The sequence below is a fragment of the Crassostrea angulata genome, chromosome 10 (genome assembly GCF_025612915.1).
Source record: "Crassostrea angulata isolate pt1a10 chromosome 10, ASM2561291v2, whole genome shotgun sequence".
Taxonomy (NCBI): Eukaryota; Metazoa; Mollusca; class Bivalvia; order Ostreida; family Ostreidae; genus Magallana; species Magallana angulata.
Window position 1 is genome coordinate 10,719,116 of NC_069120.1, and position 26,031 is coordinate 10,745,146.

Consider the following 26,031-nt stretch of genomic DNA (forward strand, 5'->3'; position numbering starts at 1 on the left):
TGTCGGAAGGGGGAGTCGAGGTTCTTTTTTGGTATAAATTTTACATTGTAAATTAAAGAAATCTGAATTTTCCCGAGCCTACTTTGTATTGTTTTACAAACCTTTAGTAAATGAATGTCATGAATTCTTTTACTTATGTTCGAGTACATCAATTCTATGATACTTCATTATTTCATGAAAGAACAATGATATATTGATGATTTAGATGTTTACTCTCTCTCATACACGTAACACAAACTTCAAATAACGCTCATCAAAGTTATTCTACCAACCATAGGGTAACAACTGATCAATTATGTACAATAAGCATGTCAAAATTGCGAGAAACAACATGCAAAATATTCAAAATGGTAACAAAACATTCAATGTACAAAAAGGAGATGTCCAGAAGCAGTCTCCTCTTATTTTCAACATTCACCAAGGGTAAACTTGTCACCCCCAAAGAAGTCACAATGAATAACGACCCTGTGTCTTCTTTACCACGGCCACTTAACAGTGGGTGGTCCTTTTTAAATAGCCATCGTAAACAACAGTTAAAAATAATAAAACTTGAAAAAAAAAGAGAAGATATAAATAAAGGACCAATACCTTGCACTGATAAAAAAAAATTGACACAAATTCAAAACACGGACAGCTGACAAAATTTGACTTGACCAAATAACAGTCGCCAATATATAGCAGCTACACTAATCAAACAATGTAATATCTCGTGTATGGATGCTGAACTCTATGTAATTCAGTCCTTGCTGATTTAACAGTCTCGGTGTGGAATTGTTGGTTCACAATATGAAATCAAATAATCAATATATGATTAATTACATTTTGTGATATCATCTTTCAGATACAATAAACATGATCATCCATTAAACAAATGCATGAATACTGCAAAGAGAAATTCAAAGTACCAGCGAAAAGTAGGACAATCATGTACGAGTTTTTGGAGGTTAATATCTAAGAATAGGCATCACATGCACAAACGTATTGTGCAACATGTTAGGGGAAATCACTCCTTCAAAATGTGTCCACTCCCAGAAATGTGACGTATGTAACAAGGTTTCACATGAATTTGAACCTATTTTCGCTTTTAACAAATAGACTAGTCAGCAAACAAGCTCACAGTAATTATCCAGCTTTTATATCAATTGAAGAAATCCCAGTGTTTTAGCATCAACCATTACGCGACGGCTTGGAAAGGTTGCTTGAGGGGCATGTCTTCGTCTTCACTTTCTAGCGAATTTGAGAACACCGCCGTTCGACATTCTAGCAGTAATGCGACATTCTCATCATTTTGAACACTACACTCCGACGGACACTGGAGTTCATTGCACTTCTGGTTGATGACGTCACTCCGGGATGCCGGCGTCAGATAAGGGTCTCCACTGCCCACCTGGTCCTTTGTACCCACTCCCACTTCCTTCCTCTCCCTGGAAATAGGTGGTTCTCGTCGACTGTCAACTGCATAATAAATAGCTAGGGGCAATTAATCAGTCTGTGAAGTCATCAAATTACTAGTTAATTTCAACAAAGAAAAAAATAATTATGAGTTTTGTAGCCAATAACTATATATTGATTGAGAGAAAACCAAAGCTTTAGAGTTTGATTTCTTTCCCTGTATTTTTTATAATGAACTCTTCTTAACAGGAAGATAAAAATAATCTAGAAATGGTCATGCTTTCTTTATATTCCGATTACAACCGAGGAGAAAAAAACCCCAAAACAAAATGAATGTATATTTTTTTTTATAAATACCATTGGCATCTGGGCACATGTCAAAGAGATCTGTATCAACATTCTCAAATCCTCCGGTAAGCTCCAAATATTCCTGTAAAATGAGTTATATTTGGTATCTCTGGATGTTTACGTTTGTTGGGACAACAATTTATACGATAAATTCAAAGGTTATGCTTGTTACGATGTATGTGCAATGTATTTACAGACAATACTGAAGAAGTAAAAACCCTTACAGTTCTCTGTTGAAGCATTCCATCGAAGATTCCTGTTAGACTAGAGAATACTGGCCTGTCCGTTGGATCTGCTTTCCAACATTTCTGCATCACTGCATACCTATATTGGAAACTAGGTTTGTATATGTTGTACGAAAAACGGAACAGATACTGCTTTATGATTAAAGATTTGGGCTCTCTTGCCATTGCCAAAAAGGCAGGGGTTTTTTCTCGCCAAAAAATTGTTGGAACCAGTACATGAAAATTAAGAAAGCAGGCAGCAACCTTTCACTGACTTGAACTATATACGTCATTGAAATTATTCCTTGACTAATAAATACACAGTACCCTAGAGAAATGAAAATCGTTACTGTTAGAATACACATTTACCACTTCTCATAGGAAAAAGTCTAAATATCAGTATCATCCTAAACCAAGAACAATTTGAAGGGAAACCATTAGACGGTGCTTCAACCAAAGTCAGGATTGTCATAAAACTTGACTACAGTACGACAAAGTGCCATTCAGATTAAGGACCCTCTCAATCCTTATATACAGAGAGATGGATGACGAAAAATTGCTTACATAGTTAATGTCACTGCCACCTCGCACAGATACCTCTTTCTCGAGGCAATGGCTCATACACTTATATTTTATATTCACTAAGTCATAGTCTTAATCGAGGAAGTACAATAAGTAGTCAAGAGTACAAAATAAACAAGATATAGAAATGCCATCGCTCCCTCGTAAATAATAACACGAAATGATGTGTCCTTGTACTCGCGGATACTGTGACGTTGAAAGGTTAGGCATGCAGGTTACTTAGAAAGTATTCACAAAAAAGGTGAGGAAGCTAAGTAGAACCATTAAAACTAGACCTTGGACTTTCGGTAGGATGTAACTATCTTTTTCTTGCATCAAAAACAAGTTAAAAATGATATGGGTTTCAAGTGAAATATGCATAGGTTGCGTCGTCATAGCTCAAAAGCCAGACAACTCTTGTTGATTTCAGGAGGCTTGGATGAGTGTCTAGCAATGAAATAAGGAATAAGGAATCATTCTTTAAGTATTATGAGGTGATAATTTCGGTCGGGGCGTGATCAAATCCAATAAAGCCCGAAGGGCTTTATGATAGATTTGATCACGCCCCGACCGAAATTATCACCTCATAGTATTCAAAGAATGATTCCTTATTACTTATATTTATATAATTTTAAGCCATCGTACGATTAAATATAAAAATATAAATCAGCAAACCCCGCTGGCGCCGCAATTTGGCGTCATTTGTACTATGGGTTTTATAGTACAAAATCGATACGTAGTGTTATCACAGGCAAAGACACTGGAAAATGTAAATATATAGACATACATGTACATGTACCTACATCTCATTGCTGCTTGACACAATTACCCAAAGTCCAATCCCTTGTTAAAATGGTTCTAAGCGAGTTCTTACAGAAAAGGCGAAGAAGCTAAGCAAGTCAGTACTTACAGAAAAGGCGAAGAAGCTAAGTAAGTCAGTACTTACAAAAAAGGTGAGTAAGCTAGCTAGGTACTCACAGTTCATCGGAGCAGCCCTCCGGCCGGTCCATCCGATACCCCGCTATCAGCAGGTTATATAACCTCTCTGGAGGGACACCGGGGTAGGGCGGGGCTCCTAAAAGTATTAAGGTTTAACTGAAGTTTAAAAGCACCTGCCAAAACTAGTAGCCGTTTTTTATTTTTATTTATTGACATCTCAAACTTTCGTTTGGCATTCGAGGTCTTACCTAGTGTTACAATCTCCCACAATACAATACCAAACGACCACCTAAAATAATCCAATAAACTATTTTAAACTTTTTTTCTATATATAGTAAAACTTTAAAACTATATGATCTGTTGTAAAATAATAAAGCAAACGTTGTACGGACAACCTGAATTACTTTTTTGTTTCCTTCACAACATTGACCAGTACAGTGACTACACTACACTGCTTACTGAATAACAAAATGTCAATCATTGTTGATGAAACATTTGAACAAAATAAATTAAGTCCGAGTTTTAATAAAATAAATACTTACACGTCACTTTGAGTTGTGTACACCTGGGCATATAACGATTCTGGTGCTAGCCATTTCACTGGAATTCTACCCTAAAATAAAGCAGGAGTTATCTTTCTTAGGAAAGTTATATTTTACTTGCAACTATCGATTTTTATCGAATTTAAAGGTGAAGAACACTTTCAGTAAGGATTGTCATTTCCAATCAGTCAGCCGATTTTTTCATTAATGGTTGTAAAACTAGAAGATACAACAGTTCTACATATCATTAATCTCTTCTGATAACTGTAAAGGAAGGCCTAGAGGTATGATAAGATTATTAAAAAGGGAGACATTTTGCAATATCATGTTACTACCGAGAATATCGTTCGTCCAAAACTTATATCGCAACAAAACATGTTGATAGATGGCAAGGATATATTTCTGGATTGTGAAACATAACTATGGAAATTTCAGAATGCAATTAAGATTAACCAAAAGTTATTAATACACCTAACACAAAAATATCCCAGTTTAATTTTTATACAGAAATGGATCAAGGCTCTGCAGCGGTCAATGACAGCCTTTTCATTGACGTTAAGCCATCACTGCGGCTTATCTAGGATCTGCTCCAAGATTAGCGATCTCAGCGTAACAACCTTGGTGGGTGTTCAATAATTTTAATGTAAATTTGCAATTGAGTAACCGATCTGAACTCGGAAATTTTAGCTATTCTACCAACTTTTAAATTCATAGGCGGATAACAATAACATTGATGTGCAATTCAAGTTAAAAGTTAATGGTAAAGGAATGACATTAAAATCGTGAATATTTCAAGATCATTCTTATTGCACTTGAAAGATCTGCTAGGATTTTACAAAGCTTACAAGCGAGGCAATTTATTCTACCCCCGAGATTGAAATTGAGATATGCAGGCTTTTTAGAAGACAGCTAATTAACCCGATTTTGAGACATGTGAGATTAATTAGAAATCAACTTACTCGTTTGGAATACCGTAAAATATAGTGAAAAAAACTTGCTTTACTCTTTTTGAGATATGCGATTTATCATAGAACAACTTGCATGAATACATATATTGTTCTCCTTTTAAGATGGTATAGGACACTTCCATGTTGTGACGTATTGTTTATCGAAATAAACGAAAAAACCAAGTGTAATTATATAAGTAGTTTCTTTCCCAAAATTGTCATCTAACACAGTAGCGCAGGGGTTAAAGGGTTTCCTGCGAATCTGTAAGTCATGAGTTCGAATTCCGCTGGGGGTTTTACAATTTTTACCTCTCCAAATGTTTTTAAAAGCCATTTTTATTTTTGGTTAAATATTTTAAAATTTGAAAATTCTAAAGCGGTGAAAGTATTTCAATTATAATGTACTTTAATCCACATTAATATCGACATAAGTCCCAAACCACCTTAAAGTATGTGACATTGTCCATGAGGCACCTTGCTTCACTTCTTTTTTATATGCGAGAATACATGTACAAAAAAATTCTTTTAATCTGTTTGAGATACGTGAGGTTACCTAGGGAACAACTCACTTTACTCCTTTTGAGATATGTGTCTGCTTCGTATACATCTCTGGTAAGACCGAAATCGGATATCTTCAGAACCTTGCCGGTACCAACCAAAACGTTTCTTGCAGCAAGATCCCGATGTACAAGCTAATAGGGAAAAAATAGAGCAACATCAAATACAAAACGCACCCTTGTTTCAGGTCTTAGGGGTATTTATTACGTCTTTCCAACTCTGTGAACCCAAGGTTGATTGGACCTAATTTTCTCTTTCAAATCAATGTGAATAATGGGGTATCATGATTCGTAATGCATCTCTTTTCGTTGATCATCATCCAAGGAAATCAATTGCAAGAAGTGCTCAGCCTTATTTGTTACCTTGATTTCACTGAGATATTGCATTCCTTTTGAGATTTGCCAAGCAAACGACAACAGGTCTCTGATGTTCAGGAGCTCTGGCTCCGTGGAGTTCCCGCTCTCTGACTGCGACCTGAAGTATCGTCTGCAACGGTGATTAATGTAGCCGTTCTCCTCCAGCCTTGAGTTCCTTAAATACTGCAGCAGGGAGCCGTGCTCGCAGTACTCCACTATCACATAGAAGGGACCTACAGACAACATATGGCATCATTCAATATCAGTCAATCAATTTTACTGCATTGTACACCTTTCCAGTTTTATATAAAGTAATCCATCAAAATTAATAAATCTTAAAACAATAACACACGTTTCATTTATTAGAAAGTCGTCGTTCACTGTGAAACAAGTTACTTAAAAATCTCCTTAGGGGACATACATTTTTCTAACAGGGTATGGAGAATAAAATTTATGTTTTTTTTAAAGATGACGAGATGTGAAGTGAGTACCATTTCTGGTGCATGCGCCTAGCAGCTTGATGACATTTGGGTGGTCAATGTCCTTAAGAAGGTTGTACTCCGATAATAAATCCTGTAATTCACCGTTTGAATCACAGTCTGAAAAAATAAAATGTAAAATGACCGTGAAGATAAACGGAAACACACATGAGCGCCATGTCTACGTATTTCTCATCAAAGACATTTTGAATTTGACAAAGGATTTCAAGATGATGATTAAGCTTCATATTCTAAGGTGATGTGTCAACAATATTACAAAACGTTGAAGCTCATTTCCCTGAATAACGGAACTGTCTGAGAATAAAAAGCAGTAAAATTCTCGTACGATATTAAAGGATTAAGTCTTCCTCTAAGACAATGAACTTACTTTTCAGCATCTTGACAGCCACGCACTTGTAGCCCTCTGGACCGTCCATTCCGAACGCTTTGGCCTTCGCAACGCGCCCAAACTCCCCCTCCCCTATGGTCTCGTCCAGTTTCAATTTGTCACGAGGAAACTCCCATTTGTGATCCTCACTGGCCTTTATAAAACCCAGGGTGGTATAGTTTATTGATATATACTTTAACACACTTTTCTATTACTAAATAGTGAGGGATATTTTTAAACTTAAACTTCATTGAACTTGTACGAAAATAGTCATTATAGTTAATAAGCAGTGTTTGGTTAAAGACAAGTGACCTGTGTCTAAAAAGTTCTACCATATAATTAGGTAATGAGGGGTTTTCATGGTGTTTAAAAGACTATGCAAAATATACTTTTTAATATCAATATTCTGTGAAAAATACTGGCGTTATAAAGTAAAAGTAACACGGGGACTCAAAAGGGATGTTTTAAAGGGACTTGGACACGATTTGACCTCAAATTTGTCCAAAAAAAAATTCAAAAAAAAAAATTTCAAATTTTTTTTTTTTCATTTTTTATAATGGCTAATATGGATGTTTTGAATGCTTTGTCAAAATCTGAAAGTCAAATATAGGGCTAGAAGCAAGTTACAGAGGTTAGAATTCTTTGTTTTGTAAACAAACCTCGAGTCTTGTTATTGTCTGCATATGCATTGTATTGGTATAAGTTTCACTCTATTTTTTGCTGCTTTTTGTTGTTGATTAAAGTATTTAAGAACAAATTAAATCATTTTATCTTGTTGCCACAATGATGATTTCTTTACTTTATATTATTTGTAAACAAATATAATACTCGAGCTTTTTTTCGATAAAACTGACTTCTTTTCTTCAGTATTTCGCTTGTAACTTGATTTCTAGCATTGAAATTTTGGTGAATCATTCAAAATACACAAATAAATCATTCGATACAGAAAAATTAAATACAAATCTTTTTATCTCAAATCGTGTCTAGGTCCCTTTAATTTTTAACTAAGATAAAAGCAAATAAGAAGAAATGTACGAAATTTGATCATACGGGAGGATTCACGCCTTTTTAAAAAGCGAACACATATCAGTTTACAAGTCGATAAAAGTCATCCGGAAAAAGCAAGTGATCTGAGTCACGTGATTGATGTCTAAAAATAGTTACAGTGGGATTGACGCACAGAGAAAAGAATTGGAATTTGAAGTTATTCGATGTCTGTAGTATGAAATATGCATTCATACAGAGTGCATCTTAAATATAACGTTCTTGAAGACATCAGGCTTTACTGAGAAGCCGCTCGCTCGTGATATACCGGTATGCCCTGCTGCAGTAATTTACATTCCCCCGCGCTCGCGTGGCCATGGTTAGCGGAAAGGAAACTCAATATTTATGTGTTGACCCATCGGATAATTCTAATTTTCTCTTTTTGATTCGTTTAATTTACGTCTGAACAACGTGATTTTTCAAAAGTACATATTTTCATATGATATATAAGATATGTGGAAATCGTGTAGATCTGGTATTTGGCAAATTATAGGTTTGTGTGTGTCACCATGTCTCTTTAATGATGATTATTACTTAATTATTACTTACTTATCAATTTCCACCTATCCCATTCTACCGAATAATTAACATGAAAAGTATTACTCTGATGGTGATAGATCTAGTAATATAACACCGAATTCATTTCGTGCCTAACACAGTTTATTTGGGGAAGAAAGAAGCTAAAATGCTGTGACATATCAATAAAAGATGTCATTTTAAAGGTTTTTCAAAAGCAAAACAAATCCTTCATATCTCATCCACTTTTAAACATTTTTTTGCATATATAATTGTTTTAAATCCTACTATAAGGCACGAAAGAGACAGATATGTTAAACGCGCTATGTATAAAAATAATAAGTTTCCAGTTTGCTTTGGAAATACTAATATTTCGTAAAGGTGTTTGGGTACGCCGAACTAAAAAGGGTAAAATGTAATCGATTTATGCATTTCTATCACTGAATTCCATTTCACATTTAATTTCGATCTACTATACTGATGACATTTTGGAAGTAATTCAATGTTTATTAAAATGCTGGATACAGATCTTGGTATAACAAATCTGCTGATATTGTAAAAAAAAAAATTTAAACTTAACGCAAATCTTCCCCTTTGTTGCAGTGGAATCAAAAAGGTGGAAAATCGCTTGCTTATACAAAACTTCTTGGTGTGTTTAACTATCTTAAATATAGAAATATTGAAAAATTTTGATTAATGCGCGTCACTCCATAGAGCGAAGGTCGAAGTCGCAGAACTGTGGATACAATAAAACTGTTATGTGATTTGCTACAGAAAACTTGTCTCGACAAAAAGGAGAAAAACGAACGGTCGGAGGTTACCGTACTTGTAATTATTCAGAAACCAGTTATTTATCCGTAACACTTCAAAGGCAAATAACCTTAAAAATCTTCCTACATACAATTGTTCAGCGTGCTACCCTCAGTCATTCCGATCATTTCCATTTTATCTTTAATATAGTTTGATTTCTGAAGGATAACAGAATTTTCCCCAAGGTCTGAGGGAAGATCAACAAAATACCCTCCACCCTAACACTCTTCAAAAATAAGTTTATGCCGCTTTCAATGGGAAAAAATAAAAATACGTGCGCTTTGTAAAATGATTGAAGCCTTTTCCGTGCTTAAAATCCATGTCCCCCTTTTCGTTTTGTAAAAAAATGATATTTGAATTGTTTTCTTTTATCTGTCCTTCGTCGTGATTAAATACAAGGACATGACAATAATTGCGAATGAATGCTGACTAAAACGTCGGATCCACAGCATTAATTCAGTATGATCAACAGTTTTTATCAATAAACAAACAAGAGGCCAATTGGCCTTAACGGTCACCTGAGTAGCATATATCCAATACACAAACTTGTCATGGAGTCTCATATATGCATCTAATTAATTAGGTTTCATACTGGAGTAGAAAAATTATAAATTTGTAATGACAACCACATTTTATTCAAAAAGTACTGTGAAACCTATAATTCTGGTGAAAAACTAAAAGATCTGGTCTACAAAATAATGAATTTAGTTTTCCTTTTACTATTTGGCCATATCGGCCCCACCCTAGAGCCTGAACCCCTGACCGAGGGGTCGTGAATTTCACAATTAAGGTAGAGGGCTTCATGGACATCATAAACATGCATTTAGTTTTTAACAAATATATATGGGAGTAGAGAAGAAGATTTTCTAAGATTTAATATATTTTTACTATTTGGCCATATTGGCCCCACCCTAGAGCCTGAACCCCTGACCCAGGGGTCATGAATTTCACAATTTAGGTAGAGGGCTTCATGGACATCATAATCATGCATTTAGTATTTAACAAATATATATGAGAGTAGAGAAGAAGATTTTCTAAGATTTAATACATTTTTACTATATGGCCATATTGGCCCCACCCTAGAGCATGAACACCTAACAAAGGGGTCATGAATTTCACAATTTAGGTTGAGGGCTTCATGGACATCATTATCATGCATTTAGTTTTTAACAAATATATATGATAGTAGAGAAGAAGATTTTCTAAGATTTAATACATTTTTACTATTTGGCCATATTGGCCCCACCCTAGAGCCTGAACCCCTGACCCAGGGGTCATGAATTTCACAATTAAGGTAGAGGGCTTCATGGACATCATAACCATGCATTTAGTTTTTAACAAATATATATGGGAGTAGAGAAGAAGATTTTCTAAGATTTTAATACATTTTTACTATATGGCCATATTGGCCCCACCCTAGAGCCAGAACCCCTGACCCAGGGACCATAAATTTCACAATTTTGGTAGAGGGCCTCATGGACATCATAACCATGCATTCAGTTTTTCCCTCACATGTGTGGAAGTAGAGAAGAAGATTTTTGAAAATTTGGCTTTTTTTGCATATTTGGCCCCGCCCGTGGCACCCCAGGGGTGGTAGAGCCATAAATTTCACAATTTAGATTCTTCTTACCATATAGATGCTTCACACAAAAAATGGTAACGATTGGCCTGGTAGTTTCCAAGAAGAAGTTAAAAATGTAAAATTGTTAACGCACGACGCACGACGCACGACGCACAACGCACGACGACGGACGAAGACCAATTGCAATAGGTCACCTGAGTGACTCAGGTGACCTAAAAACCAGATAAATTGGCTTGGAGTGCAACAATCTTGTCAATTCCAGGAATTAATGAGGCAAACACTGTTGTGGATTGGAGTTTGTCGTGGCTGCGGGACGTCTAAGACCCTATTTAACATCAATTGTGGACTAAACTGGGTGTCACTGCGACGTCTGTCAAATCAATTCTATACTCTTGCGTTCTTCAATTCACATTTTTTTTATATAGATGATATGGTTTTACTTATGCTCCTCTGGTCTAATAAAGAGAAAGAAATACGGTCAATAAGTACCCGAGGCAAAAACACATACCATATTATAATCTGGTGATCGTTTTGGGGACCATTGCGGGGATGTGTGTGGAATCCGATAATCCTCATGGTATTCCGAAGGGACACCGGAAATAGACGCAGCACTGCCCACGTGTTTGAGAGTTTGACCCGCGTGACAATGGAGCCGTCGCAATCGCCATGTTAAGACTATGACGCAGATGAGGGCGCCCACACAGCCTGTGACAGCGGCAATGGTTGTGCGGCAGTGCCAGTCGCACCCTATACCCGAGTTACTCTGAGACTGGGCTGTAGAGGAAGAGACTACAAAAAATATATAACCAAATTGAAACCAGTTTAAAATTTAAAAAACCAACTTACTGATAGACGGTGTCTACATGTAGATTGTAAAATTATCATTTTCTGATGTAAGTATATCAAATTTAAAATATCAACTTTGAAAATTAACCAACATTGATGGTAAGCAGTAGAGTAAATGATTTTTTTTTTCGTTTCAATAAGTGTGTTACTTATTGAGTACCTTTTGGTGTAAACGGGTAGTCGGAGAAATCCAGTCTTCCGGTCGTAGTTTCTGGGTTCCTGACTCTGACTGGGGGCTTCTTCTCCACCTTTGACGTAATGTGGGATGTAGGAATCACTTTTGAGAAAGACGAAGGTCTGAAACAGGAACACTCCCCGGCATAGTTACACCAACAAGGACTGGTCCCCGAGTCAATGCCCCGAGCAGGGTTGTAGTTAGTGTTCAAAAACCCCTCCCCTCTTATTGTAGCTGCTGAAAAAAATTTGAATTCGTAGCTTTCATTGAACAAATATACACAACAATAGTATAAAAACCATCAGTATACGATAAACAACTGCAAAGGGTTTTTTCAGCATAAATGGAAAAGTTTCCTTACTCGTGCAGTCCTGCGGACAGATGAGGATATCGAGAGACTCTCGGTCATCACACATGTGGTCTGTACACGTAGTCAGGTCAGAGACGCAAGTGGAAAACTTCCGGGAATACCCCCTTTCGTCCCCGGATCGCCAGCGACATTTCCCGTTTCCGGAACCGACCCCACAACCCTTGTTACACGATATTTCGTCCATGTAACTTGCACAAGTAACATCTGAAATGAAATTGACAACTCTTAATTAATTTGAATAATTGATAAAAAAAAAAAGGTTTTATTTTTAATTTTGTTACAACTTACTGCAGAGATAGTCGTCGACAGGTACATACGGTCCCTCGATATTCAAAACAAGAGTGAGCCGGTGAAACGTGTGCTCAATTGTCAAGTTCACCTGAGAGTTTAACTTCCGTAACTTTGTGACGTCATTGACATAAACTATTCCGGAAGAGAACGTCACATCAAAAGCGTCATTGGAACCTTTGGACAAAGCGAATGCCCCTTTATCGGGATTTGGAAATTCTATGACCTGTAGAGGTTAAAAGAGAATTTTTTCTTTGCTACATATTTGTTGTAACTTCCGAATGACCAAAATGTCTAATTTGAGATTTAGTACATGATGAGATGCCCGACAAAATAAGACGCAATAAGACATAACTTTTTCCTTAAGCAATTGCCTCAAAGTTACAGTAACTCATATTTATCCCCGAAATTATCTTTTAGACATTAACAAATATATTCAACGGCATAAAGTTGATTACTTTTTTTAATAACTGTTACAAGTGATTTGATAATTGTGATTGAAGTAATTTTGTAAATAAGCACAAGTATAACTATTTTAAGACAACAGAACCTTTTAATAAACGGTTAGTGAAATGCTTTTGCAGATTTTCATTCTATTGCTACATGGTTTTATGCATTACAAGATGGAGTATACAGAAGGCAAAAGTGCCCACTGCGCCATGTGATGTAGTGGAATTCAGTTTGAAATGTAACAATTACCTTTGCAAGTCTTGAAGCCATTCTTGATATCGTGGCGTAAAATATGTCTGGAGATTCCCTCACTGGTACACGGGATTTCTCTGATGGAATAATAATAGTCAGATTGGCCTAAAACGAAAAAAAGACAGATATGGTGAGTATACACAAAAGCCTATATACATGATTTTAAGCCGGGCTTTGCTGAAACCAAAGTCCTGGCTGAAGGCAGGCAAATCGCCAAGTTACAATAAATAGCACAACTTCAAAAGTAAAAAAAAAACCCAACAGCGTCAATTAAAGTAAAAACTTCAGTTACACCAAATAGTCACACAAAGAGCTATCCCACTTTTGTCAAATTTTTTGATTTTCTTTTATGAAATAAATTTAGCGCGGAAATTTATTTGTTTTCTTATTTAATACATATTTTATAGACAAGTGTTGCATTTTGGAAACATACATCAAGTACATTGTACATGTACATACAATCCATGAACTACTTTGCAAAGCGTTGGCATTCGGTTGCACGTCGAAGAAACTTGGGGGTTGCTTTGAAAAAGCTTGTTTAAAAATTAAATGTACAGTAATTTATTTTACTTCTCAGACATGCTTACGATAGCCATTAAAAAAAGTCACTTTCTAACGCTTTGCAAACATCAAATGCATGCTGCACCAACACCAACAAATGGAGTTAGTGTATTGCAACTGCATTAGAGTTATACAATTAGCTAGACATGTATTGTTTCGAGAGAGAGGGAGAGAGACAGAAACAGAGACAGAGACGGGGGGTGCCAGTCATAATCCTAGACAGTATGCATAACTTCACATCACTACTTTGATTTCAGAAGAATTGAGGAATTCCGAAGACAATTCTTGTAAATATCAATCGCAATTGATTAAAACATTGGTAGGACGTGATTAAAACATTGGGAGGACGTGGCAAAACCTTTGTCTGACATTACTGTCATCATTTGATATTTCATTGTGAACTTAGTAACATTGGGGAACAGAGTAAGCGGGTTGTGCGTCCATGACATCTATCTAGTTTCCCTAGTTTCCGCCTGGAGGCTGTGGAATGGATTCCAGACCTACACAGCTTGGTTGTTAACTTCTTGTTATCTGATTCTCCCATCTATTATTTGTCACGTAATGCAATAATTTTTAGACCTTTTTCACTCAGAACAGGTATCATGTGTCACATGTGGGCTTATTTCATTTTGGAATCTGCTAGTTAACGCATAAAATCTATGCAACGAGAATACATAAGCGTTACCCAATTTCCAATATATCCGACTTTTAAATTACAATGTACTTAAATTTTCACTGTGCTCAGTTGATCTCTAAGTTAAAACATAGTCCGTTTTATTATACATGTATGTCAATGGTTACACGTGTATAAACATTGATCGAACTTGTTCAGAAACTGGCGTAATCACAGGTGTGTGTATATATATATATATATTTATTACCTAATCAAAGGGATTTCGTTGTTTTATTACAGATTAAATATTTTCGTCTATGTTGTACGTCTATTCAGGTTTGAAAGTGATCTATTGAATTGCCGGTCAATTGACTGCGATCCATTAGACCGCCGGTCAATCGACTGCGACCTATTGGATCGGCAACGAATTTTAGAAAAAGTGAAATTGCTACAAGATTAAAAGATAACTTAATTATGTTTATTTTATTATTGTTCTTAAAATAATTATATATCTTTTAGGTAATCTTGGTATTAATTAACATTAAACTGAATGCATAATGGTATGAAAACCTTCTGTAATTTATAATTGTGAACACAAAAAACTAAAAACGGAATTAGGTCATAAAACAATTATTTAATGCCTGAACAGTCAATAGACCCGAATTTTTTCCCTTGGTGCAGGGAACAGCTCAGTATGATCTATTGCCCTCGGCCGTTGGCCTCGGGCAATAGATCATACTGAGCCGTTCCCTGTACCCCGGGAAAAATATTCGGGTCTATCGACTGCTTGAGCATTAAATAATATTAATTGTATAATAGTTCTTAACGTCCGTGGTAAGTACTGTATACACACCTGCATGTGCTTGGAAGACATGAAGCTCTGCATGGATGGCAGAAATATGGTACAAAATTTATGTAATGCTTTTTTGCCAGAATGATAAATATGAAAACTTTAAAATATAATAATCATTAGTAATGTTATGAGCCCTTTAAGTTCGGTTTCTTCTCGTCGACATTTGGTGGGAAAATGACGCTGTACTAGCGTAGAAATCTTGCCGAACTGTATTTTAAGGTGGCTCACTACACCCTGAAATATTTTCTCAAATCAGCAGAAAATTACTTGATTATGATAGATATCATAATGGATAAGAAGTATTTAAGTCAAATAGGCAAAAAATATGCAATTTTGAATGAAAAAATACATTTTCGAAAATTTAATTTTATGCATACTGTAGGGAATTGCCTATTTTTACGCGAGTACTTGTTTCCGCGATTCAGCCGTTTTCCATAAAATCGCCAGAACATATCCTCATGGATGCTGAATTTTTATCATAGTGTGATATGGTTTACATATGTCAGAAAAATAAAAGTATTGAAAATTTCGCAAGATGTGCTTCTCGCGATTTTACGCGGATAAATTTATATAGTATAATTATCGCAAATATGCCTCGGACCCCGCCCCCCCCCCCAAACAAACACCATTATCCTTCGGACCCCCCCCCCTGGAAAAATTTTCTGGATCCGCGCATGTACAGTATAATGTAATTATACTTTTTTGTTACTTTATCATGCATAATAGTAAACAGCATTTCTATATAGCTACATAACCCCGGAATTGAATTTTGCCGCGGTTTTACATTTGCATTCGTAACAAATAGCCCAGGTCTACACGAATCTGTGTAGGTGCTTTAACCTTTCCATCTTTAAAATAAAGAAAGGAAAAGAAACAGAGAAAACACACACACACTCATCCACAATGAATAATAGTAATACACTATATATCTTGAATAGACAGTAAACACTGATTGACTATATAAAATTAAAAAATGTACGTTTCATAGAGAGTACTAGTACTTCCTCATCATTAATTGCATTGCGTCTAGACTTCCATCGAAACAGATTAAACAAAAAAACCGATTGACTTTTTTGGTTTTTTGGTTTTATAACAAAGTTGATGTTTCTTAAGGTTCTCTCTCCACTTACTGCGTTGTTAGGATTGTCCGACATAAGAAGCATGGCTGGATCACGCACTTGCACTAAACATTTGTGATCAATGTCGTTTTTCTCGTTTTCTGGGCGGGTAATATTGACTTCTGCAAAGAAAAGAGAGTAAAGAGAACAGCAAATAACAGATTGATCTTCTATTGAAGTTTGTCAAATAGCTAGGCATATCGAATTGTCGATGAACGTATCAATTTCCTCGTATTCATTGCTATTTTTCTTAATCCTTATTATTTTACGACTTTTTCACCCACATCGCAGACACGTTTTATGACAACCGCGTTTTATCTCAAATTGCATGCTGCATCTTGATGTTGGGTAATATTTTGATACCGAGGGCCGAATCAGCTGATAGCTCATAAGGTAATAGACTTCTTGAACTTAACGGTGATATTATGCTTTGTCATCACATGCAGAGTCTGAAGCTAAGTCTTCTGATAGAATTGTCCTACACTGTATTGGAAATGAATGTAACCTACATGTATACATGTATCACAAGTTTCGGTGAATAAAACTAGCTTGTCTTATGCAGTAGAAATAACTCCTGTGTAAGGTTACTCAGGTGACCTATTGCAATTGGTCGTCGTCTGTCATAGTGCGTCATTTGTTAACAATTTTTCATTTTTTACTTGTTGAAAACTACATGGCCAATTGTTACCAAATTTGGTGTGAAGCATTTCTATAATAAGAGGAGTCTAAATTTTGAAATTTATGACCCTACCGCCCTTAGGGCCTCATGGGCAGGGCCAAAAATTAAAAAAAAAAACAAATTTTCCAAACGTGTGGGGAAAAAACTAAATGCGTGGTTTTTGACACAGTGAAAAAGAATTGACAACAAAGCCTGTTTGTATGCAATTGTTGATGTCAAGCCTGTCAACTCCCCCCCCCCCCCCCACCTCCCCCTGAAAATTATTTCCAAGAACAATAAAAAGAAGTCTCCATTCTGATGGAATCGACAGACAAAAAGTACAGAAGGCCTTCACAGTGTCAGAAATTAATAAAAATTGACGTATTCAGTGGTGTATGAAATCAATGAAGATGATATGTAGATTAGAGGAATTTTTCTGATAAAAAAATACAAAATTTACTACAAATTAAACCTGTTTTTAAGAACTTCAGCATATTTTCCAAAGTGTGTTGGTCAACATGGCCGTAATGTGAGGGTGAATGTTATGCTATAGGAATGTCCGACATAACACAGACATATAAAGGTACTCTATAACCAATCATTGTGAAACATTTTACGAATTAAAAGGAAGAGGATATATATTTTTTACATATAATTATGCATGAGAAAAATATAACGTCAGGTACCTGTGGTTTACCAGGATGACAACGCCCAATAGATGCCTCATAATATAAAAAATTGCCAGGACAATTAGAATAATTTGTTCTCTCTCGACTGGACAGTAAGCAACACTCGCAACATCTCGGGTCTCTGCAGGAAAGGCCCGAGAAGTTGCGATTGAGTCAACAGATATAGACATCATTATAAGACTGCGGGTGATTTTTTTAATTTTAATTTTAAGAAGAAAATCGCAGTGATGATCTGATAGCTGATATTTCATTAAACTAAACTAATTAAAATAATTGTCCCATTTATAAGAAATTGATATCACACAATTCCCAAAAATTGCATGCTTTATCTCAAAAACCAAATCAAAAAATCACAAAATGATAGTGATAAAACATTCAAGAAAGTTTCAATTGTATTTTTATATTTCATTGATGATAGTTTAAAAACTAGTAGACGTGAAATTTTAATGAAAAACAATCTGGGAAAAGATCTCATTTTCGCACGCCACTGTATTAATAGTTCTTTTTAAACACTCATAATGCAGATGAATAAATATGAAAATTTAGATTTAGTACTAAATGACTTATTATAAACGCTTTTGGTTTGAACTCGCACTTCAAAGTCAGTTGAGGGAAACGGAGATGAAATGACACAGTAGCTGAGTCAATGCACCTCTTAGAAACAGGAAGTCAGCATCATGACATGGCACCAAACAACACGGAAATACTTAGGTATCTCACATTGACGCCGCGCCAAACATACAATGTACATATAGTTAACCAAAGTCAAGCAGTGAGATGGCTTAGAAGCGATGACAGCAATTAAGCGAATATTAAGGTCTTAATAACTGGTTCAAATGACACTATCAAAGCTGTCTCAATGGATCCAAACAGTCAACTTATTATGAGATAGCATTAACAGGAGCCACTTACCAAGTCGGCAGACGGTGTGGAAACAATTACAGATGGTTTTCTCAGGTTTCACTTGGAAGCAGTGCACGGGGAGGGGGTGACAGAATTCCTGACCTTCCAGAACTTTGATTTCATGTTTGGAAAAATCCCGGGTATCTTTATCGACAATAACCTCTTCTACTTCTTTCTATGAAAAAAAAAAAAAAGAATTGAAGAATACTTCATTGCAGCACGACCATACATTTTAAACCAATATTCATAGTCTTTCTAACTGAATGTTGTACAGTAAAAAACACACTACGATAATTTCTTACTTCATTAAATGATTATCAATTACTATGATATTCAGTAATTCACTCGGTTATTTTGATAATTTCACTTAGTTTTTAAAAGTGGGAGGCAAACTACTTAAAAAGTTAGAGACACTTCTTCTAAAATACCCACGTCATACGAAATTCCGTCGCAATATACCATCACAAAGGCCTTCATGTCAAGGGAATTACAATGTTGATAATCTCTAATAAAAAGTGAGTAGTCTATATCAAAATCGTTTTTTGAACAAGGAACCATTCTATTCATCAACGGATCAGGGACAACGGATTCGTACCTACAATCTGTTCTTATAACTACCATTTTATAGAATCTGACACCGATTTATGATCATGAAAGACCGCTTTGTTTGTGAAAACTGGGTCGAAATTAAAATTGCTCTAAATACGAAATATATACCGTCTGTAAGCAAGCGTGTGGAAGACTTGTCATGTCAAAATATACTACTAGTACATGTATTCTGTATTTCAAATATTTGAGAGTGCTAGTGATTTTATTTCAGATTAATGAACATACTGTTGGATGTGCAAATTATGGATATACGTGGAATTCTGTCACTGTTTTCGTTCATGGTGTTTTAATTTATGACTCATAATCTCATAATGCTTTAAAAATGCTTCAAACAAACAAGGTATTTGATACACAAGATGTTGACACGACACCTGAGCAGAGTGTCGCCGACATATTTCAAAAGCAGATCAAGGTTTTATTAAAATTTGCTTAGTTTTCGATTTCTATACATCTTCTTCTGCGGCCTTTAAAATCATTGCCTGAGTTCACTCAACTCCCATACTTCTAGTCGTATTTCTGCAGGTTAACCTGTGATTTCTCTACACCAAAACTAATTTGTTTTCAAACAAATGTAAGAATTTCATTTGTTAAACATGCATATGTCATCAAGTTTCAATCGTTATTCCTGGTATTCGATAAATGAATATTTACTTTTATATAACATAAATTTGGCTCCGACATACCAGTTTTGAGACGTATTTGCTTCAACTAAGAACAATATTCTAGTGCAAACATTTGCTGTATATTTTCAAAAGAGCTAATGTTTAAAGAATGACAGTTACCGATGTTAATTAAACTGTTTTCGGTCGATGTTAATTCTTTATTGTCAAACACTGAATGTATGCACGCCAGTTTTGAGGAAAATGGCAGACGTAGAAAGGAAGGCGCACATCCGCTCAATAACACTCACCAATTTTCCCGCGTTTATCTGCTGTGTCAACGTGTTGTGAAACATTGGCGGGTTATCGTTAACGTCTGCCACGTGTACGTTTATCATGCCCTCATTCACATAGTTGATGTCTTTCTTCATAAAGTTAATGTCACATTTGACATCAAGTTTGATCATGTCTGTATCCTGTTCCCGGTCTAAATCTCGGAGTAGACGAATTTCCGATGTCACATTGTCGATGAGAAAGATATCTGAAGCTGCAAAGCATTTTTCTGCATTAATAGGAATTGTTTACTTTGAAATACATGTATGTGTTTATATGACATTGTGATATGACATTGACTAGGTTTTTTAAAATATGAAATAAGGATGGAATTCATTCAAGCAATATTTCTATATTTCCAATGGTCAATAAAAAAAGATTCCTAATTGAGCAACAAACGTCATAACTGGCGTATTTCTTTTTTGTTTCTTTAATCGGACTTGTGCGAATGTTCCTTAACAATTGGGTAAAACGAACGTATCGAATTATGTCCTTTGTGAGATTAAAATCAAATGCATGTAATAGTGCTATTTTAGATTTCTATATAAAGCATTAATCAAGAGACATGGAATTCATTAAGTAATTAAATACGATGTCGAGAGCATTTAGTGCTCATTTCAGTTTTTCTCTCTTTCATTTGCACTTGGTACACTTATCGCAACACTCTGGAGAATATTAATTACATTGAAAAATCAATATCTTCAAAGCGTCAGGTAAAAAATATAGACTAATCAACCACTTTAATATTGCTCCTATATATAGCTTGCCTTATACTGTAATGTTAACCTACCAATGGCATAAAATCTTTGAACTCCGTTCCCAGAAATATTCTGAACACATTTCGACAAGTAGCCGACGACCCCATTTCTTTTTCTCTCCTCGATATACAAGTTGAAAATTTGCTTTTGAAAACACAAATCTTTGGTTATGCTTCGGAGCTTGGAATTGTTCGCAGACGACAGATTTTGCAGTTCACATGTACCGCCATTCATTACGTTAACTGTGACGTCAGCACGTTCCCGTTTGGTTCCGGAGCCACACTCCGCGCTGACATTAAAGTAGAAGTCGCCTTTCCCTAGATAATAGACAAATAACGAATAACAATTAACGTTCACAATTTAAATATCAATATGAAATATATTATTAATGTCATATAAGCTCAGGGCTGAGTTTTACAAAAGAACTTACGACTTACGACCATATTAATGAATGTTAATTAATCACAAACTAATCAATGTTTTATTCTCATGGCTGTAAAATATGATTATGGATATTGGAATGGTTGTATATAATTGGTTTTGTTTAAGTTTTATTCATTAAAGATTATTCCATGAGACTGAAAATATTTACGACTTTGTCGCAAGTTCTTTTGTAAAACACAGCCCAGATTATTATTTAAATCTTCGCTAGCTATGAGCCTGATTTTCCGGGAGTTAAGACAATCTCGTTCTACTAGCAAAGATTTGAGCCGTCTTCAAACTATTTACATTTTTTTTTTAAAATAAAATCTTTTAAAAAATCGGAAAAGAAAGACTAGAATGTGTTATATAAAGAAAATTTTACTTCTTTTATATAGAAATGAAGCGTTTTCTACGGCGAACCCTACGCGCATAATTTACGCGCATGTAATAATTCGTTGTGTTACCCGTTGCCAAGTGTGTTGCTAACGCTGAGGGTAATAGAACGGATTACCAACTGCATCTAAATCAATCAGATTTCAGTATTTAACATGAAAGTATAATAAACATATATGATATTAATAGAATCATTCATTATTACGAGTGTGGGATAGTGAAATTCCACCGAGGGGACAAGATTCACTGTCTAGGACGAGGCTTTGCCGAGTCCTAGACCGTGAATCTTGGCCCCGAGGTGGAATTTCACTATCCCACACGAGTTTATAATGAATGATTATTTTTCTCGCAGTATATTAGCTTAAAAAATGATGTTTGACAACTTTCTGTTATGACGTCCAATAGATTACTTTCGGTTTATCCCTCCGCGTGCTTCAAATAGTGCAAGTTAAATGAAAGCATACGACAGTTTTTTCAATTAAAATATGAAAAATTGTAATTAATTATGCAACACAATTACTTAATGGATAATCTCAATGCACTATTTTGCATTTCCCTACAGCAGACAACGTTTGTTTACGTTTTAAAACGGCGTAGTAATACACAGTGTAAGACAGAAAAATCTCACACTGCTGTCTCACACCGGACAAACCGATCTCACACCGGTGATAATGCGAGAAATGATCGTCAGAAATATTTAAATTGACATATGCATGTCAGTATGAAATTAAAGTTGGAGTAAGTTGAATGAATGTTTATAGAATGTTTTTGCAAAAGTGAATATTCCATTTATAATAATAGTATATTCTAAACAGATTTTTGTCAGTTTTATGGATGCTTACTTTATAATGGTTTAAATTTGTTTTACATGAAGTTGATTAGAATGAAATGTTAACTGTAAATATAAAATGATAATTTGCTGAAAGATTGTAATGAATGATATGTACAACAGTTTCAGAATATCTTTTTAAAAGCTACAAATGACTGTAGATTTAGATATATAACTGATTTTGTGTTTAACTATATAAAATTTTAGACATCATTGAAAGAAATATGACATAAAAACCTAAATGTTTCGTTTGGCATAAAAATCAATCTTCTTATTGAGAGTTTAGAGCCTTTTTAACAAGACCTTGGACTTTCAGTTTCAGATGTAACTATCTTTTCCTTGCGTCAAAATAAGTTGAATATGACGCTGGTTTTAAGTGAAATATGCATCAACTTTGTACTCTTAGCTCAAAAGACAGACAAATCTTATTAATTTCAAAGAGCCATGGCTGAATGACCAACAATGAAATACACAGGCCTACTTCACAATGCTCCTGTTAATATGGTTCTAAGTATGAACTAATCACCTTACTGATCTTGCTCCTTTCTCTTAAAACCTTCCTATTTTGATTTTATGACTTATATCTCCATTAAAAACTAACATAATATAAAATATTTGATATATTACAGCAATTGTATCAAGAGGCCTACTGGGAAATTAATTAAACCAATGAAACTGCGTTAATTTGAGCTGCGTGGAAACCATTCTAGACAGTTGAAACTTTCCGCCACAAAGCATTATAACGAATGTCATAATACAATGCGAGTGAGTGCGAGTAGTTTAAACTTCGACATTAAAAATGCATCACAGTGTCTGCAAATCAACCAGTCGTTTTACATTTCCTGAAGGATTGTTAAGAAGAAAAGCGTTCTGTTTTTTTTGCTTTCATTCACCACACGTACATTTTACAGCAGAGCTTTTTTACTATTGAATTTCATTTTCACTCACTGGTGGGCATCACATACAAGTTACACAATATATAACACTTTAATCAGTTATAACCACGCCCGACGCTATTGAGAACAGTATACATGTGTCATTTGAGTAAATAAGACAATTACGATGAGCTTCGTCTTAGTATCTATATTTTTGGTTAAACTTCATTTGAACAATAGGTTTAGGCAATTCTTGATATGTACCTCAAGATAAATTCTGCGGGGTCTTTGGCAAGACATCATCGCAAACCCTGGTTTTAAGCCCACAAACACACTGTGATGATAGAGAGAATCGATGTGCATTCCCCGTGGCTTACCGACGATGCTTGGGAGGGGCTGTGAGGGACGGCTACTCATTATTGTGTGAGTAACATTCTGTTAATGGTGGGATTAAGGATTGGCACTCACCTTTATAGGTTGAGCTGGCTAGTATCCATCCCCTTTGATCGACTTGTAACGAGATAGCCACGTCACTGACGGTCCGGATACGGTACCCCACCGAGGACTGGTGACATTCTGGGGGTGAGGTAATACTCGGTAGTGCTATTACCTGTCCTATTACCGAGTCCGCCGGGCTGAATACGTAGGACTCCTGAGTGAAGTATAGGCCAACCACACCTGCGTAATTACAGAAAGGTGCTATAATACAATGTAATCTAATTTGCGTTATAACCTTTGAAAAAAAAATATTTTATTACACAAGAATTTAAAATAACACTAATTCAATAACCATTTTTTCTTTTTCGTCTGTATATTGGGTTTTCTCCTTCCTGTATTTTTATAACGTGTTTTCCTGTACACTAAAAAGTCTATAAGGATGATAGAAATTACTGAAGCTATATAAAGTTAGCATGAATATATTTAACCAAAACCTGGTTACATTGCCGATGGGTACCAATAAAGCAAAGTTTTACAAGTTCTGCATTTGAAAAGCAAAACCAATAAATACACAACGAATCCGGAAAGTTCGGCTTCGGTTTCCTGTGCTTCCACAATTTTCATTCAATTTTCAATAATTGAATATTTTTATAGCGAAGTTGCATTAATTAAAAAAAGATAACTGTATTTCCTTGCTACTTTGTTGATCGAATTTTCCTTTTATGACATAATACTTTTCAGTGTTACAAATAAGGATGGTTTTAAAAATATCTAACTTCCTAATTACACAGGCTTTTAAAACCATGGCTTTTATAAATTTCTTTTTTCCTTTCCGTGTACAACGAAGGTTGACCCAGATAAGTGGATTTTGCTGTGATTTTATGTTAAAGTACCCAAGACTTTTCCGGCAAATTGAGCAGAAACAGTAATCTCTCCTAATGAATGCTAAATGTTGGTTTTGTTTAATTTCAGAAATTATCAATAAAAAGGGAAATTCATTTAAGATACAGGTATATTGACAGATTATGTTAGTTAGTGCGACCCCGCATTGTCTCCTACCTTTGCCAAAGTCCTGGCAATTTCCGGAGCAATGATAGGATCAGGAAATGTGAACTTCGTTCCTTGACTTTTACATTAATTTATAAAATCAGATAAAACGAAAGTTAATGGAATGAATTCCTTGCTTTGAATCTGTAAAAATGGCCTCGTAAAACGAAACTTAACATACTGCACGTTTCAAGATGTCAAATTCGCACGTGCATTGCATTCTGTTGGAGTTTTATTAATACATTAAAAGAAGTGTACACCTAGAATAAATAAAATTAATTGAATCAGTTGAGATTGGTTAACAAAATTAAACAAGTGTCAACATACTCATTTGACCTCACTCAAATAACCAAAATACGAGCTTTCTCAATATGCAAGTTTTGTACTGAGTAGACTAGAGGATCTACCCATATCACAAATAGCATCAAAATTCAAAGCATCAAAGAGCTTATCGTATGACAGAATCTTCGTGTCGTCATAAACAATTCATTATTCTTTTTCTTTTTTTTTTGAGATATAAAATGTTTAGATTTATAACTTCCTTATAGTCACCATCGTAGAATACATTTAGCTGATTTACGAAAGCTCCAAAGCTTGATTCTATTTTTAAATTCTTTTTAAAACCCTCTTTACAAGTTCCAATGCCAGCAGTTGCTCCATTAAAAATAAGCTTCAATGTCACCTTTCTCCCCATCTGAGACACATTGAATTTAGTGTATAGTCTAAGAGTACATGAATGCTAAAACCCCAAAGTGTCGATGGGATATGAACTAAGATCGCTAGGGGCCGAACGTACCGGGTGTGAAAATCAAAATTAGACCAAACTGTGGGCGAAGAAATACAACATCCGAAGATAAATAGGCGATACAGAAAAAATAATTACACGTAATTGTTGCAGATCTTGGATTCCACTGTATCAGAGAAAAATGGATTTTGGTGTCGACTTTTATAACTGCATTCTTCAAAGCCCGATTAAGCTGATTTCATGTCTGTCGCCTCTACAACATGTCGAAAGATTAAACGCCTGCTAAAGTCTATTTTTATCTAACGTGCCCCCCTTTTCAAAGTCTCCGACTTTTTCTGAAGACAACTACATTGATGGATCATTTTCCATCACAAAAATACACAACTATACAGAAAGCTATGGACTTCATAAAGATTTTAGAGATCCTAGCAGACACAAAGGGACCTATAATTCATTTGCCTATACCACGTTGTATAAGACTACGACTTCGTCCATGCGTGGAAGAGATTCACTGATTACA

At 35.3% G+C, this 26,031-nt stretch overlaps 1 protein-coding gene across 4 annotated transcripts in view; it reads right to left on the reverse strand.

Annotated features, from left to right (window-relative positions):
• Nucleotides 1-135: 135 nt before the first annotated feature.
• LOC128166783 (proto-oncogene tyrosine-protein kinase receptor Ret-like) overlaps nt 136-26,031 on the reverse strand; it is a 31,668-nt gene continuing 5,772 nt past the window's right edge. The window contains exons 2-21 of one of the 4 annotated variants that reach the window (XM_052832162.1): nt 23,750-23,959; nt 20,794-21,078; nt 19,982-20,217; nt 18,472-18,637; nt 16,225-16,334; nt 13,065-13,172; nt 12,366-12,591; nt 12,069-12,281; nt 11,693-11,944; nt 11,195-11,460; nt 6,735-6,888; nt 6,359-6,466; nt 5,874-6,100; nt 5,523-5,645; nt 4,007-4,077; nt 3,713-3,753; nt 3,504-3,600; nt 1,965-2,064; nt 1,750-1,822; nt 136-1,470 (exon numbers count right to left, since the gene is read on the reverse strand). In XM_052832162.1, the coding sequence (XP_052688122.1) occupies nt 1,175-1,470; nt 1,750-1,822; nt 1,965-2,064; nt 3,504-3,600; nt 3,713-3,753; nt 4,007-4,077; nt 5,523-5,645; nt 5,874-6,100; nt 6,359-6,466; nt 6,735-6,888; nt 11,195-11,460; nt 11,693-11,944; nt 12,069-12,281; nt 12,366-12,591; nt 13,065-13,172; nt 16,225-16,334; nt 18,472-18,637; nt 19,982-20,217; nt 20,794-21,078; nt 23,750-23,959 (3,362 nt within the window). In that variant the 3' untranslated portion in view covers nt 136-1,174. Of the gene's footprint in view, nt 1,471-1,749; nt 1,823-1,964; nt 2,065-3,503; nt 3,601-3,712; nt 3,754-4,006; nt 4,078-5,522; nt 5,646-5,873; nt 6,101-6,358; nt 6,467-6,734; nt 6,889-11,194; nt 11,476-11,692; nt 11,945-12,068; nt 12,282-12,365; nt 12,592-13,064; nt 13,173-16,224; nt 16,335-18,471; nt 18,638-19,981; nt 20,218-20,793; nt 21,079-23,749; nt 23,960-26,031 lie in introns of all 4 variants that reach the window. The other 3 variants (XM_052832160.1, XM_052832159.1, XM_052832161.1) reach the window with 3 other exon arrangements.